This window comes from Ictalurus furcatus, chromosome 3 (genome assembly GCF_023375685.1).
Source record: "Ictalurus furcatus strain D&B chromosome 3, Billie_1.0, whole genome shotgun sequence".
NCBI classification, from domain to species: domain Eukaryota; kingdom Metazoa; phylum Chordata; class Actinopteri; order Siluriformes; family Ictaluridae; genus Ictalurus; species Ictalurus furcatus.
The window spans coordinates 37,210,021-37,226,005 of NC_071257.1; the positions used below are offsets into that span (position 1 = coordinate 37,210,021).

The 15,985-nt window shown below is 36.5% G+C and overlaps 1 protein-coding gene across 1 annotated transcript; it reads right to left on the reverse strand.

The window, feature by feature from the left end:
* Positions 1 to 2,039: 2,039 nt before the first annotated feature.
* Positions 2,040 to 9,661, reverse strand: LOC128606160 (uncharacterized). The gene is made up of 20 exons (XM_053622213.1): positions 9,263 to 9,661; positions 8,677 to 8,729; positions 8,102 to 8,141; positions 7,625 to 7,951; positions 7,373 to 7,527; positions 7,119 to 7,237; positions 6,216 to 6,277; positions 6,047 to 6,126; positions 5,867 to 5,927; positions 5,008 to 5,183; positions 4,756 to 4,877; positions 4,583 to 4,644; positions 4,201 to 4,466; positions 3,974 to 4,095; positions 3,445 to 3,506; positions 3,244 to 3,339; positions 2,999 to 3,147; positions 2,763 to 2,881; positions 2,379 to 2,440; positions 2,040 to 2,279 (listed from the first exon to the last, which is right to left on the reverse strand). Exons 1-20 carry the CDS (start codon positions 9,289 to 9,291, stop codon positions 2,147 to 2,149), a joined length of 2,295 nt encoding a protein of 764 aa, XP_053478188.1. The 5' UTR covers positions 9,292 to 9,661; the 3' UTR covers positions 2,040 to 2,146.
* Between the last annotated feature and the right edge of the window lie 6,324 nt (positions 9,662 to 15,985).

Sequence of the window (15,985 nt, forward strand, 5' to 3'; positions counted from 1 at the left end):
CAAATAAAATAATAATAATTTTAATTTTAACTAATATTATGAGTCATTTCCCACACCGTAGCTGAGACTGTAATGATTTACATGTGGGTAAGAAATGGGTTAAAGTTCAAAATAAATTCTGATCAGAGGAACAGTATCTGCTAAGCACATGGTGATGTACACTCACAGCGTTATTGATGATGTTCTCCACTTGGGTGTAGGTGTTGTTCCTGAGGTCAGGGTTGCTCGGCATGCTGATGTTATTGATGCTGAATGTAATGTTAACTGCGTAGGAGCCGTTTGAAATTTCTGTGGAAATAAAATCAAATGTGCTTCAATAAGATTGATGGAGTTACAGATTTCATTAGAAATGGACAATGAATTGTTCAGGTTTAAATGTATTGTGAGATAAGAAAGGAGAACGTACCCTCAGAGGTGTAATTCAACACTTTTACAGGCTCAGTGAGGTTTTTGAGTTTAGAGTTCAGCAGATCTTCGAGAACATGGAGAACGACACTCTGACTTTGGTTATTGAGTTCAGACTCAATCAGCCATGCGATAAACTTGGGAATGACACTCTGAGTGCAAACAGGAGAGGACGAGTTGAACACCAGCCCTGTTTGAACCACAGCTGATCCATTGCTAGAGAAACACAAAAAGTCATCATTTATAAATAAATCACAGATTTTAATTGAAATGTAAATCTTGCTTCAATATCAATTAAAGAATGTTCTCGTACATTGTGGATGGAGGTTCTGGAGAAGTCTGCACTGTAGCTGTAGTTGGAGTAATAGTTGTAGATGATTCAACAACAGAATAATTTTTAGTGACGGAGTCATTCAGAGAAAGATAAACAATTTCAGAATCATTAGAAAAAGAAATTACACACACTTTTATTGAGCAAGATTATCAAATTGTGGTGAAACCTACCATTCCCAGTCTGATTGAGGGAGGTTTGGAGATTGTACTCCATGTAACCAGTAACTTCATTCTCTGAACTCCTATTATGAAGAGAAAGCAATATTGTCACAATACAAATCATTTCACAATGAGAATTTCACAGAGAAATTTCAGAACTGCAATCTTCTGCATGAACTTACGTAAAGTTGGAGGTAGTGGGTTTTAATGGATCTGAACCAGATTTATATAGAAGTGTATTTACCTGGAGAGAAAATTCAAGATATTTCATTTTTAATATTAACTGTCCTGACAAATGTAACTGTACAGCATCAGTCTTCCTACAACGAGCAATTGACTGTTCAGTCATTATTTAATCTTTTGCTCAAAACTGAAAAATCTTTCAACTTGCATTTGTGAACAAACAAAATAATAATAATAATTCTTATTATAAGTAACATTATGAGATATTTCCCACACCACAGCTGAGTCTACGATTATTTAAATTAAGGTAAGACATGAGTTAAAGATCAAAATAAATTCTGATCAGAGGAACAGTATCTGCTAAGCACATGGTGATGTACACTCACAGCGTTATTGATGATGTTCTCCACTTGGGTGTAGGTGTCGTTCCTGAGGTCAGGGTTGTTCGGCATGCTGATGTTACTGATGCTGAATGTAATGTTAACTGCGTAGGAGGTGTTTGAAATTTCTGTGGAAAAAAATCAAATGTGCTTCAATAAGATTGATGGAGTTATAGATTTCATTAGAAAGGGACAATGAATTGTTCAGGTTTAAATGTATTGTGAGATAAGAAAGGAGAACGTACCCTCAATGGTGTAATTCAACACTTTTACAGGCTCAGTGAGGTTTTTGAGTGTAGAGTTCAGCAGATCTTCGAGAACATGGAGAACGACACTCTGACTTTGTTTATTGAGTTCAGACTCAATCAGCCATGCGATAAACTTCAGAATGACACTTTGAGTGCAAACAGGAGAGGACGAGTTGAACACCAGCCTGGTTTGAACCACAGCTGATCCGTTGCTAGAGAAACACAAAAAGTCATCATTTATAAATACATCACAGATTTTAATGGAAATGTAAATCTTACTTAAATATCCATTAAAGAAATTTCTCGTACATTGTGGATGGATGTTCTGGAGAAGGCTGCACTGTAGCTGTAGTTGGAGTAATCGTTGTAGATGATTCAACAACAGAATAATTTTTAGTGACGGAGTAATTTACAGGAAGATAAACAATTTCAGAATCATTAGAAAGAGAAATTACACACACTTTTATTGAGCAAGATTATCAAATTGTGGTGAAACCTACCATTCCCAGTCTGATTGAGGGAGACTTGGAGAATATATTCCATGTAACCAGTAACTTCATTCTCTGAACCCCTATTATGAAGTGAAAGCAATATTGTCACGATAGAAATTACTTCACAATGAGGATTTCACAGAGAAATTTCAGAACTGCAATCTTCTGCATGAACTTACGTGAAGTTGGAGGTAGTGGGATTGAATGGATCTGAACCAGGATTGTTTAGAAGTGTGTTTACCTGGAGAGAAAATTCAAGATATTTTATTTTTAATATTAACTGTCCTGACAAATGTAACTGTACAGCATCAGTATTCCTACAACGAGCAATTGCCTGTTCAGTCATCATTTAATCTTTTGCTCAAAACTGAAAACTCTTTCAACTTGCATTTGTGAACAAATAAAATAATAATGATTCTTATTATAATGAACATTATGAGATATTTCCAACACCACATCTGAGTCTACGATTATTTAAGTCAAGGTAAGACATGAGTTAAAGATCAAAATAAATTCTGATCAGAGGAACAGTATCTGCTAAGCACATGGTGATGTACACTCACAGCGTTATTGATGATGTTCTCCACTTGGGTGTAGGTGTCGTTCCTGAGGTCAGGGTTGCTCGGCATGCTGATGTTACTGATGAATTTAATGCTAACTGTGTAGGAGGTCTTTGAAATTTCTTTGGAAGAAAACCAAATGTGCTTCAATAAGATTGATGGAGTTACAAATTTCATTAGAAAGGGACAATGAATTGTTCAGGTTTAAATGTTTTGTGAGATAAGAAAAGAGAATGTACCCTCACAGGTCAGCACTCTTACAAACTCAGTAAGGTTTGTGTGTCTAGAGTTCAGCAGAGCTTCGAGAGCACTGTGGTAAAAACTCTCACAGGTAATAGGAGAGGATGAGTTGAACACCAGGGTGGCATTGACCACAACCAAACCAGGTCTAGAGGAACAAAGCATCATTTTTATTTTCTTTCAATGTAACTTCATGAATAATTATTGAGAATAATTAAATGTATATATCACGTATTCGTCTTACATAATCTTGAGTTCATCGAGGAAGCTGGCTGGTTTTTTGGTTTCTGATTGTTGGAAAGTGTAGTTCATGTATCCATCAATCTTATCTTCTGATCTTCTGTTAAGTGAATACATCAATATTGCCATAATATTGCCATTATAAACACACTGTAAACTAACCAATAACAATAGCAAGTAATTTTAAAAGAGAAATATTACTTACGTGAAGTTGAAATTGTTGGTTTCAAATCGCACTGCACAAGGCCTATTTAGTAGCATGTTTAGCTAAAGACAAGAACAAGTATTTGTCAGCATAGTTGTGTCAACACATCAACTTGTCCATTCTTAGCTATTCCACAATTAATTGTGAATCCATCATTCAGTGTGTTGGCACAACTGTAAAAGATTTCATTTATTGCACACTTGAAAAAATTTTTTTTTAGCAACATGACATAATTAAAATGTTCTGCGATGGACAACCATCCCATCCAGGGTGTATTCTCGCTTCACGCCCAGTGTTCTGGGTATTGGCTCTGTATTCCACTGCGACCTTGACTAGGATAGACCACTTACTGAAGATGAATGAACGAATGAAGATGTTTACAATACATTTTCAGATGTGATTCCCCAAATTCTTGTTGAGTCTATGTTGGTATTTGTAAACATGCCATTTGGGTTCTGGTATACACTGTTCTAAAACAAGTCCTCATTAATAGATTATGTTATGTGATGCAGGTGTTATGTTCACTCACAGCGTCATTGATGATGCTCTTTACATGGCTGTGGGTTTCGTTCCTGAGGTTAGGGTTCTCTGGAATGCTGACGTTACTGATCTTGAATATGAAAATGATTGCATAGGATGTGTCTGATATTTCTGTTGAAAAAAGCAAATATTATTCTGATTGTTACAGATTTAAAAAGAAAGGACCAAGATTTGGACATTTGTGGTTGTATTGTACACTTAGAAAAGAAAACATACTCTCATAGGTGAAGTTCAGCACTGTTACAGAGTCAGTGAGGTTTGTGAGTCGAGAGTTAAGCAGAGCTGCGATAGCACCGAGGACCAAACTCTCACTGGGAACAGGAGAGGACGAGCTGAACACCAGGGTGGTTTGAACCTCAGCTGATCCAATGGCAGGAGGTGTATGAAGTGTTAGGAGTTGAAGAAGAAACCCACTTGTCGACTTGATATCACATTCCCTATAGATGTATATTTCAGTTGCCTCTATTAATGTAGCATTACCCCTGAAATAAATGCAGGAACAAATTCATGTAAATGAATACAGACTTTATTTCCCATTTTTAAAATAAGAATTCAAATGTGTGTATAAAACAAAGGAAGAGTCTGAGTCATCACTTACGTGTAATTTGCTTGTGAGAAGTTAATTGATGCCTCAGTTGGGGCATTCAAGATTGTGTTCATCTGAATATAAGTGAAAATATTTATTTAATAACTTACATCTGCAATAGTAATATTTATTTGTTAATGTAATATAAAGTCATTGAGTGACCCAAAACAATATCTTTCACTCACCAGGCTGTTGATTTTGTACTGTATTAACTCATATGTTGCGCTCCTCTGGTCCGTCATCACAGACATGCTCACATTGCTGATTTTGAATGCAAAGTCTATGCTATATGAGTTGCTTCCCGTTTCTAAAGTGAGAGATTGATTGTTTTACTGCTTAAGTCTTAAGTTGGTTTTATTAGTTTCATATTGTCTTATTTATATGAAAATGTGTTTTTACTTAGAGAATATGGACGACTAATAAGGAAAGATACTTACTCTGATAGGCGATGTTCTTTATGCTGACAGGGTCAGTCAGTTCTTCTATTCCAAGATCTCTCACTGATTTGTTTGATTCCAGGAGATCATTAGCAGCACTGATAACATCATCCTCGGTAGGTACATGTGTCAAGTTCTCAAATATAACCTTAATATAAATGTATACAGTTCCCGTTCTGAAAAAGGAAAGAACATAAGAAATTATTACTAAAATACATGGAGAACGAGAAGCTGATCAATAAAACAGAGAACTACTAATGTTTCAGTAACATCAGTATATATTATTACACAGTTTTACATTGGTAATTCACAATGCAATCCACAATATCCATTAAGTACATTATATGGCCAAAAGTATGTGAGCCCATGACCATTATACCCATTGGCGGTTGCCACAAAGTTGGAAGTACACAAATGTGCAGGAAGCCTTTATACGCTGTAGCATTACAAATTTTTCCTTCACCGGAACTAAGAGGCCAAACCTGTTCCAGCATGACAGTGTGCCTGTGCACAAAGCGAGCTCCATGAAGACACGGCATGTTAAGGTTGGAGTGGAAGAACTCGAGTGTCCTGCACAGAGCCTTGACCTCAACCCCATTGATTGCAGACTGCACCCGAGGCCTCCTCACCCAACATCAGTGGCTGGCCTCACTAATGCTCTTGTAGCTGAATGAACACAAATCCCCACAGCCATGCTCCAAAATTTAGTGAAAAGCCTTCCCAGAAGAGTGGAGCTTATTATAAAAGTACAGGGGGAATAAATCAGGAATGGGATGTTCAGCAAGCACAAATGGGTGTGATGGTCAGGGTGCACATACCTTTGGCTGTTTGGTGTATACATGTCAGAGGTTGAGCTTACATGTTCTCATGTCTTGAAGTTGTTGGAGGAACTGTTGTCGTTCTTGGAGTTGTTGCTAAAGCTGTTGTGGGTGAAGTCACATGAAAGCAGTTTTAATAACAGATACAATTACTGGAGCATTTATTTAATTTCAACCACCCATTCTCCATTCATAAGGCCAGAATCTGTGGTGTAACATACCAATGAGTTCATTTAAGAAGCTGATTGGTCGTTTGCAATCCCCACATCCAAAATTGTACTCTATTTCAATGTCCACATCCCTGTAAGGAGAGCAGCAAAATGTAAACATGCCAATCATACAATTCACTGTACAGTATGATTTAATAAACCAATGCTTCTTTGAACTTACATGATGAAGGAGGTATGGGGTTCAAATGGTTCTGCGCCAGGTTCATTTAATAATATGTTTAGCTGGAGATGAAAATATATATTTAAAATTCTGCTAGTAGCTATCCTAGCACAGATATTTCAGTTTTAATTGTTCACTGTACATTCATCAGTCTTCATTTTGTTGGCCACAACGAGTAAATCCCATTGAAAAGATATATCTTATTTAAAACATATTTCTAATTTAAATTTTTTTATGGAAATGCAATCTGTCTGACTGACTTTACAGTATTGAACTTATTACAACAAACCAATTACACATGACTGAGAACACACTTGTTTTTTTCCCCCCTGCTAATCAGCTCTTCACTTTATTTTCTATGTAAATTTAAGGGCCCTACAGCTGTTCACAGATACTTTTTGCAAGTCACTTCCTCTAACTCCATTTTATTGTGTTTTGGCGAAACTAGTAAAATACACTAGTTAGCTAACTTTAACCAACTGTCTATTTGAACATTGTTGAGGCCTCATTGCTGCCTCCTGTTTTTTTTTTTTTTTTTAGCAGAGAAAAATTGCATAGATGCTAACATCCAACAGTTGTGGAACACCTGCCTGATAAAAATGGTCTACATATTGTGAAACTCACACTTCACTCCTCACTGGTTTGGAGCAAGTAATCTTTCAGGGAAAGTGAAAATACATTACTTTTCTTTTGATTAACCAAAAACATATTTAAACATTCTTCTGTCATTGTGAATTTTAAATCCATTTGCCTGACTGATTTCACAAATCACTTATGAGTCTATTTTTTTTTTTTTACCTTTTTTTTATTTTAAAAAATTTATTTATTTTTAACCTTTTTTAAAGTATCACATGCTCATTAAATCCAGATCAAACTCTTACACAGGTGGTCATGTTTACTTACTGTGTTGTTGATGGATGTTTGGATTTGCTTGTAGGTGTTTTTCCTGAGGGCATGGTTCTCTGGCATGATGATACTGATGTTGATTATGAAAATAACTTCATAGGAGTTGGCTGAAGTTTCTGTGGAACAAATCAAATATCATTTTCTTTTTTTCTTTTTCTTTAGTATGGCTGAAACAGTTATAGGTTTTGTATGGAAAGGACAAATAATTAGATGTTTGTAGATGCATGGTGTCATTAGAAGGGAGAACATACTATTATAGTAGAATCCCAGTACTTTCACTGTATCTGAGATGTTTGCAGATCGAGAGATCAGCAGAGTTTGGATAGCATTCAAGACCATACTCTCACTGGGAACAGGAAATGAGCAGTCGAACACCAGCTTTACGGTAGCCGTATTTGAATCAGGTCTAGAGAAACAAAGGATTATATTGATTATTATCCAATGATAATTAATAATCATCTACTTCAGTGATCTATTAAATAAACAACAGATGTTGAGCATACGTTGAGTGAGTGGTCATCATTGGTAAATTTCCAATAGGTCTAGGAGCCATTGTTGTAGTATAGCTTGTTGTTTCTGTTGAATTTTTGATCGAGACTCTCCTGGGGGGTACTGCTGTACCAGTGCTGGATAATGCTCTAATTGGTTTTGTATCAATATTAGTATGAGAGGTAGCTCTAGGTCCTGTGGCATTTTCAATGTGTATAGCTGCAGATTGTTGGGAAGTTTCTTTATTGGTTTCATTCGTTGCATTTGTGTTTTGCCTGAAATCATCATTCATCCTCATTTTTTCCATTTTAGATGTCTCAGGATTCTGGTGTTCTGTTGTCCTGCAATCAATATTATATGAAGGATTTGTTAAAGTAAATGTTGACATAGTGTATTGATATACTTTAACCACTGACATTAGCTAGCGCACGCCCTACAGCCTCATTCCAGCAATAAATAAATTTTTCTTGGAGAAAATAAACGGTACTTACGCTTGGGCACCAGTCCAGGTAAGCACCCACCATATACATACTGTCACAAATAAAGAACATGTTCATTTAAAATATATTTTTAATGCACAGGTTACACATCCTTTTATTGACTTTGGGTTTTAGAAAGCCTGAAACAGGTCAATTGTGTCCCAATTAAACTCATACATAGAAATTATGGTATTATGTAGTAATAATCGTACAGTATGTAATCATTATAATCATATTGCAAACACTATATTCAGAACTTAATTTAACACTATATTCCATAACTTAATATAACTTGCCTTAATGAATACCATAAGCTTACTTTCATAAATGAAGCATAGGGTAACAGATTTGCCTGGTGTTGGGCACTGAGACAAATCTTGATTTTCACACTCAATTTCACACAAAACTTATATATCCAGCAGAAATAATTAGGAAATTAACCACCAAGCGTAAATGTTGACTCAACTCAAATTATAAAAAAGTGAAGTACAATATAAATGTGTGACTAATGTTAAATGAACAATAAATTCTAATATTTGCAGAATTTTCCAATGATTTTTAAGTACAAAAATATCAATTGTACTTACATATGGTGAGGAGTGTAGTTTTTCTGGTGCCATGATTTTTAGAAAAGGCAAACCTATTGATATACAGCGATATTAAATCTCACTTCTAGTTTATAGAATATGCTAGGCTTTTCTGATATTTCCATAATTAAATCAGGTGTCACTGAAGGTTAACCAAAGCCTATTGTATATTTTTCTCATTATGCTATACTGGATACTGAAATTAAAACTGTGTAGCTAATATATCTGCTATAGATTATCAATTGTGTAGTCTATGAAATATTATAGTATACTAGTTTAATTTAAAATGAATGATTTAAGCAAACAAGAAGTCAACGAGTCTAAAAACCTTTGCATGATCATAATTTTTCTTTCTCATTAAAACACAATTCCATCAGAGAATACATAAATGCCTTGTAATTGCTTCTAAATTTATTTCCATCACTGTTAATTATAGAGATGGAGACCAATAGCTGTTGTGTAACAAGCAACACCTGCCAGACTGCAATGAATAATCTGTCATTTTGATCTTTCATTTAATTTCGTACAAATAAATACTACATATTAATTAAAACATTACAATTAACAGTGAAAATGTTTTTGTTACCTTAGTTTATTCTTCAAAGTCATAACCATCCAGTCTCAAGTGAAAATCTGTGCACAGTAACACACTCAGTGATTTTTCGTAAAGATAACAAACTGTGTCTTTGGAAGGTGATTTATCAAAACTGCAAATTGACGTTATAAGGAGTGGTTATAGGTACAACGTCAACGGGGTGGCCCCTCCTTCACTTGCATTATATCTTTGCTCATTTGAACAATAACAGGTGTAAATACAAATAGTGATCATTATGACAAAGACAATGTAAAGTATGCAGTTATATGTTAAGAGAACACCACAGCCCAATAATACATTTTATGCCCTAGTGAGCAAGTTATACAATGATTCGAGTTGTGCGTACTGTAAAGAGATGATGCCTTATTTGTGAAAGATTTAGAAATTAGAGCCAAGGTCTAAATAGTCCCTAATGTCTAAATATTTGAATAGAAATACCATTTATATTAGTCCAGTTTGTGTGGCATTTGTTGTGTTGATAACATTGCAGATATACCTGGAAATAGAATAATTTCAAAATTAGCACCACTATTTATCTTCTCTTCTCCATCGTACCTCTTCAGGGTGGAGTAGTGGTGTCCTGTATAGTGACAGCTGAATGAAAGGCTGATAAGCAGAAAAAGTCATCTAGCCAGTGCACATAATGAATTAAATATATATGGCTATAACTTTTTCCCATATTAGGTTTCAGTCACACTGAATCTAATGATGGTGTTCGGGCAATGGCATATATATATATATATATATATATATATATATATATATATATATATATATATATATATATATATATATATAAGATTAATTGAACTTATGCTTATGCTGTCTATTATCTCAAGGTTTATGGTGTGCACTGTGAGTGAATTGTAAGAATTTTTAAATCTCTAATATTACTTTTCCTCCTTTTAATAATTTTTTTTATTGTTCTGAACTCACCTATTTTTTGTTGTTGTTATTTTTGTAAAACAGAAAGACTGGTTATGCTCCCAGTGAGGCAAACAGGTGCTGTAAGGTATGTGTATTGAAAAGATCAAATTTAATTGATCTAATTACAGTATGCTAAAAAGAGGCTGTTGACGGTTTGGGAGGAGAAACTTTTGTTACACCCAAATGGGAGTTGTTTAGCTGTGAATGTTTTCATACAATAAAACGACTAACGTCAAATCTGAATAACGATAACACAGCTTATTTACATGACGCAGGTATATACAATGGTGCTTGAAACGTTAAAATTTTTTGTATTTCTACATAAATACAACCTAAAACATCATCAGATTTTCACACAAGTCCTAAAAGTAGACAACAAGAACCCAATTAAACAAATAAGACAAGAATATTATAATTGATCATTTATTTATTGAGGAAAATGATCCAATATTACACCACTGTACAGGTAAAATGTCAGTTGACGCAGGTGATTGTTTTACATAAAACAGTCTTTCAGTTTTATTCCCACAGATTTATGGTTTGTTTTATAACCATATATAATATCAAAGTAGTTTGTTCTGTTTGTGCTGTCTTCTATTTAAAGCAGTGTAAGATCCCTCATATTTATCTCACATATAAAGCTGTTACCATAACTGATTATTAATTAGCATTTTTTCTCAAGTACAAATTGTGAATGTAGTAGGTTTTATGTGAATCTTGTCTTGGTGACTTATGAAGACGCATATTGAGCATTTCTATCAGTGCTCTATGTATTATTCTGGGACTTAATTTAATTTAAGTCCCAGAATTTAAATTTAACTTAAATTAAAAATATGTCTATGTATAATTGAAAGTGCTGTTTGTTGAGTCAGACAGAGTAGGTAGAATTTAAAGTACCTTTTTCAGAAGCTGCATATAGATAGATAGATAGATAGATAGATAGATAGATGATAGATAGATATATTTGATACTGGCTTCCTGTAGCCACCCGTTTCAAACTCAAGGCCTTGATGCTCACATACAGGACCTTGTCTAGAACAGCACCCTACTACCTCAACACTCTCCTAAAGGTTTACGTCTCCTCACGCAATCTGCGATATGTTAACGACCGATGCTTAGTAGTGCCTCCTCAGCATGGCTCAAGATCCCTTTCCAGAACCTTCACACTAACCATCCCTCAGTGGTGGAATGAACTTCCAACCTCAACCAGACCGCAGAATCTGTCACCATCTTCAAAAAACAGCAAAGACCCACCTCTTCCGTGAACACCTAACTAACCCCTAAAATGCCAACCCCACGTTATCCTTTAAAAACAAAAACAAAAATAAAATTACTCTGGTTGATATATTGCTTTGCTTGTATTTCGTCATTTGTAAGTCGCTTTGGATAAAAGTGTCTGCTACATGAATAAATGTAAATGTAACTGTAAATATATATATAGCATAGTTGTATAGCCTGCATGATAAAGCAGAATAAAATGGTCAAAACTGTCTCAGGAAAAAAGCAAAACAAATAAAAACTCAATCAGATAAAAAAATAAGTCAAAAGAAACATTTCCAATAGCTGTCACGTCAGTGTCAGAGGTGAACACTCAGTGGCACTCCCTTAATCATAATTACGCCCCACCCTTTTTAGGAATTATTGACTGGTATTCTTACAAATATTTTGATAATTAACATCATACTATGGAAAAATGAAAAACATGTGCACCACCCAAGAGATCTTGCGTCAGTATTTCTTTGAATAGATATTCAGTTAACATACAGTATGCCATCATTCAATTGACAAAGATGATCCAGCTGCTGTTTGCAAAAATAAGAATATGTTAGGTAAGCATTCACATTTGAAAAAAAAAAAAAAAAATCTGTTAACCTCTAAATAAGTTGGTCACTGAGAGCCTAATTGCACTACCAGGAAGTGCCAGTGTATGTATTGTTCAGTGCGTTTGCAGCTACCTTGTACTACAGACCTATCAAACTTTTATTTAGTTCAGTCTTGTTTTGTTAACACTCCACCTGTACGTAGCTGCACGTGCAAATCACAGAAGTTAATGCATATGACAGCACATTATTCTTTCTGCTAATGCTGAAAATTAAGAAGCCTTCTCCCCACAGAGCATGTATAACATTTAGTTTGATTTATATACACTAGCATGACCTGAAGAGGAAGAACAGCTTTCAGTGAGAACCAATAAGACTTTCCTATCAAAGCTCACACCACCAATCAAAGAACGCTCACGTGACCAAACAATTTGGTGAACTGAACCAAATGGGGAAAAAAACAGTGTCACAAAAATGGAACGCAAGTGTTGTCTTGGGTGTGAAAGATCAAATAATTTTGTTTTGTAGTGTTGTTAGAAGCAAATAAATAAATTGTTAGATGTATGTACAAATTCAACAGTTTTCATATATACAGGTTTTGATGAGTGTGTCTTTACTGCTCTCATATACAATAATACTTAATAATAATACTTAATTTTTATTACTTCTAAACTCTGGAAACAGGTTTATAGATATTTTAGTGCTGGGAGCACTTTAGTATGCTTTTAGTCATAATCCTCTCACATAAAGTCACTGACTATAATCTGTGCTACAGTATCCTATTCATAGTATGACTGTACAGATTCAGAAGAGCATGTCAGTTAATGCCAGAATAAAAAAAAAAATAGAGCGACAAAAAAAGATGCCCATAGATGGTAAACAAAGGCTTATTGTGCAAGATGAATTCACAACACTTCGTAGTGAATGAATGTCCAGAGTCTGTACATAGGGTGTGTTGATGATGGAGAACAGATGTGCATAATCGGTAACTGAGTGAGTGTGAACGTCACAAGGGGTGTCTCTCAATCAGCTCCCTAGTTCAGCAGTCAGGAAACTGATCAGGGAGTCGACCATTTTAAGGGCTGTCACAATCCCAAAATCCTTCCAGTGCACTTTTTAGTTTGCTCCCTAAAAAATCCCACAGTGCACTGCAAATACCAGGGAGCATAAATGCTCATTATGTTCCCCTACTGGAAATGACAATGTTTTCTGAAGCCTCTCAGCTTGAAAGAAAATGGGGTACGAACTCTTGTTCAAACGAAGCTTGTTATTGTTATTGTAGCTCTCAAATGATTACATATGCTAGCAAATTTTTACTTTATTTGACATTTTATATACAGTTTTTTGAGTATAACAACTTTTGTGTTAAATAATTAAAAAAAAATCATTAAACAAAACTAGCTAGCCTATGATCCTACATGAAGTCTCATGACAGAAATGCGTGTGATTAAGCTAAAAAATTTATATGACATAAATCTTAAATATTTTTACAGTTTTGGTTTTAGAACATGAGTACATAGTCATCCATCCATCCATTTTCTGTACCTGGAGCCTATACCAGTGGACTCAGGGCACGAGGCAGGGGACACCCTGGACAAGGTACCAACCCATCACAGGGCACAATTGCAAACACATCCACACACTACGGACAATTTGTAAACGCCAATCAGCCTACAATGCATGTGGAATGCATACACAAAGGAAACCACCGAAGCACATGGAGAACAAGCAGGAATCGAATCCCCAACCCCGGAGGTGTGAGGCAAGCATGCTAACCACTAAGCCACTGTGCCGCCCAAGTATGTAATCATGTCACTGGAAATTTAGTTATCAGTGTCCCAGTGTGTAGTGAGCCGGGGTCCTTCCCAGTGCCCGAACTCCTGTACACAATATACTGAATCATTACCTAGAGAGTTAAGGAGCAGATTGAGACACACCCAAGGAGTGTGTGTTGAGACGTGTAGTCCATGATGGCCATATTTGTAGACCATGTTGCACTCTAGGAAATGGAGTTCTATGCAGATTCCAGTTTAGACATGACACTATAGTGTAATGCTTAGAGTAATATGAATAATCTTGAGCACAGTGACGTACAAAGGCATGGGCACCAACACACCAAGTTAGATAAGAAAACTTCTACACTTCCAGCAAGTTAAAAAGTACTTTTTCATTTTGAAGAATATCTAAATGGTGCATACATAATCTTGATATAGTCTATGCAATTTATGGTTCTGTTGTGAGCTGTGTTTGGTACAAATACATACACGAGTGCAAAAGACAGCATAATGAATTGGAAAGTATTTATTCAATTCAATTCACATTTATTTATGTAGCGCTTTTAACAATAGACATTGTCACAAAGCAGCTTTACAGAAATCTGAATATAGATTTATATTTAGATCCCTAATGGACAAGCCAGAACCAATAGTAGCAAGGAAAAACTCCCTCAGATAATATGAAGATGAAACCTTGAGAGGAACCAGATGCAAAAGGGAACCCACCCTCTTCTGGGTGACACCGGATAGTGCAATTATAATTATAATATTATTACAGTATACAAGTGGAGAAAACTAAAGACAACAAGTATTACAGAACTGTGCAAGTCTTTGGCACATGCAAAGAAATGATATAAAGCAAAGATGTCTTCCAGAATAATTAAATGAAACACTTCTACAAAAAGAAAATACTATAAAAAGCAGTAAACAGTAATAAACAAAGTAAGTATTTGATGTGACAACACTTTACTTAAAAAAAATAATAAAAAATAGTCCAGCGAACAAACCGACTGTGGCCCCAAGAACATTACAGAATGACCTCCGGACTTGGGAAATGAACTGAGGCCCATGGTCAGAGACAATATCCTGGGGGATGCTGTGCAGCTGGAAGACATGGCTGACAAGGAGGTCTGCAGTTTCTCGGGTAGTAGGGAGCTTGGGAAGGGCCACAAAGTGCACTGCTTTTGAGAACCAGTCTACTATGGTGAGGATGACAGTGTGAATATAGACATGAATGTATCTCTCCATGGCCTCTCTCTCAGAACAGGACAGGTTGTACAGTTGACCAGATGGCCGAGTGGCCCAGGGATGAAGGTCGATGGTGCAGTCGTATGGGCGGTGCGGTGGTAGCAAGAGGGCCCAGTCCTTGCTGAAAACCTCTCCCAGGTCATGATACTCAGCGGGCATGGACAAGATATCTGAAGGACTTAGGGTCAGAGGTGCTTTGGTCGATGCAGTGGGTGGAAGGACAGATTTCAGACATGAGGAAGGGGCAACCCTCCCGGCTGACCAGTCTATCTGGGGTAGTGTTTGGTTAATCAGGAGTGCCCCAAAACCAGGGGAATACTTGGGGAGGGGATGAGTTTAAAACAGGCCTGCTCATGGTAGTTACCTGAGAGAACCAGGAGCAATGGAACAGTGTGATGGGTGACTTTGGCCAAGAATCCCCCATCCAGCACATTAACAGTCATGGGGAGGGTCCAGAGGTTCCATGGGTAGGTCAGACTGGGAAGCTAACTCCAGATCCAGAAAGCTGTCTTTGGCGCCTGAGTCGACTAGTGTGAGTAGGGGGATGGAAATTTGGTTGTGCTGCAGGGTGGCTGGAATTTGGAGATGGTACAGGGAGATCAGAGATGTTCGACTTGCCAGTAATTCCCTTTTTATTGGTGAGCCCCCCTCTTGGATGAAGAGGACAGGTGGCAATGAAGTGGCCTGATTGGCCACAGGAGATGCATGCACCCACCAGGAACCGGCGGTCACACTTGGCCGGGGTGAGCCAGGCCCTGACTAAATGAGGAACTGGAACTGGGGAACAGGGGAACTGGAAGGGGCTCGAGGACTGGGCTGAGGCTCTCTCTCGGCACCACTCTTCCATTATCCAGATGGATGGTGAGGGAAATCAGCGTGTTGAGCTCGTCCTTCAACTGCTTGCTGAGTACATTCAGGAACACTCTCTGGAGCACCTCCTCATT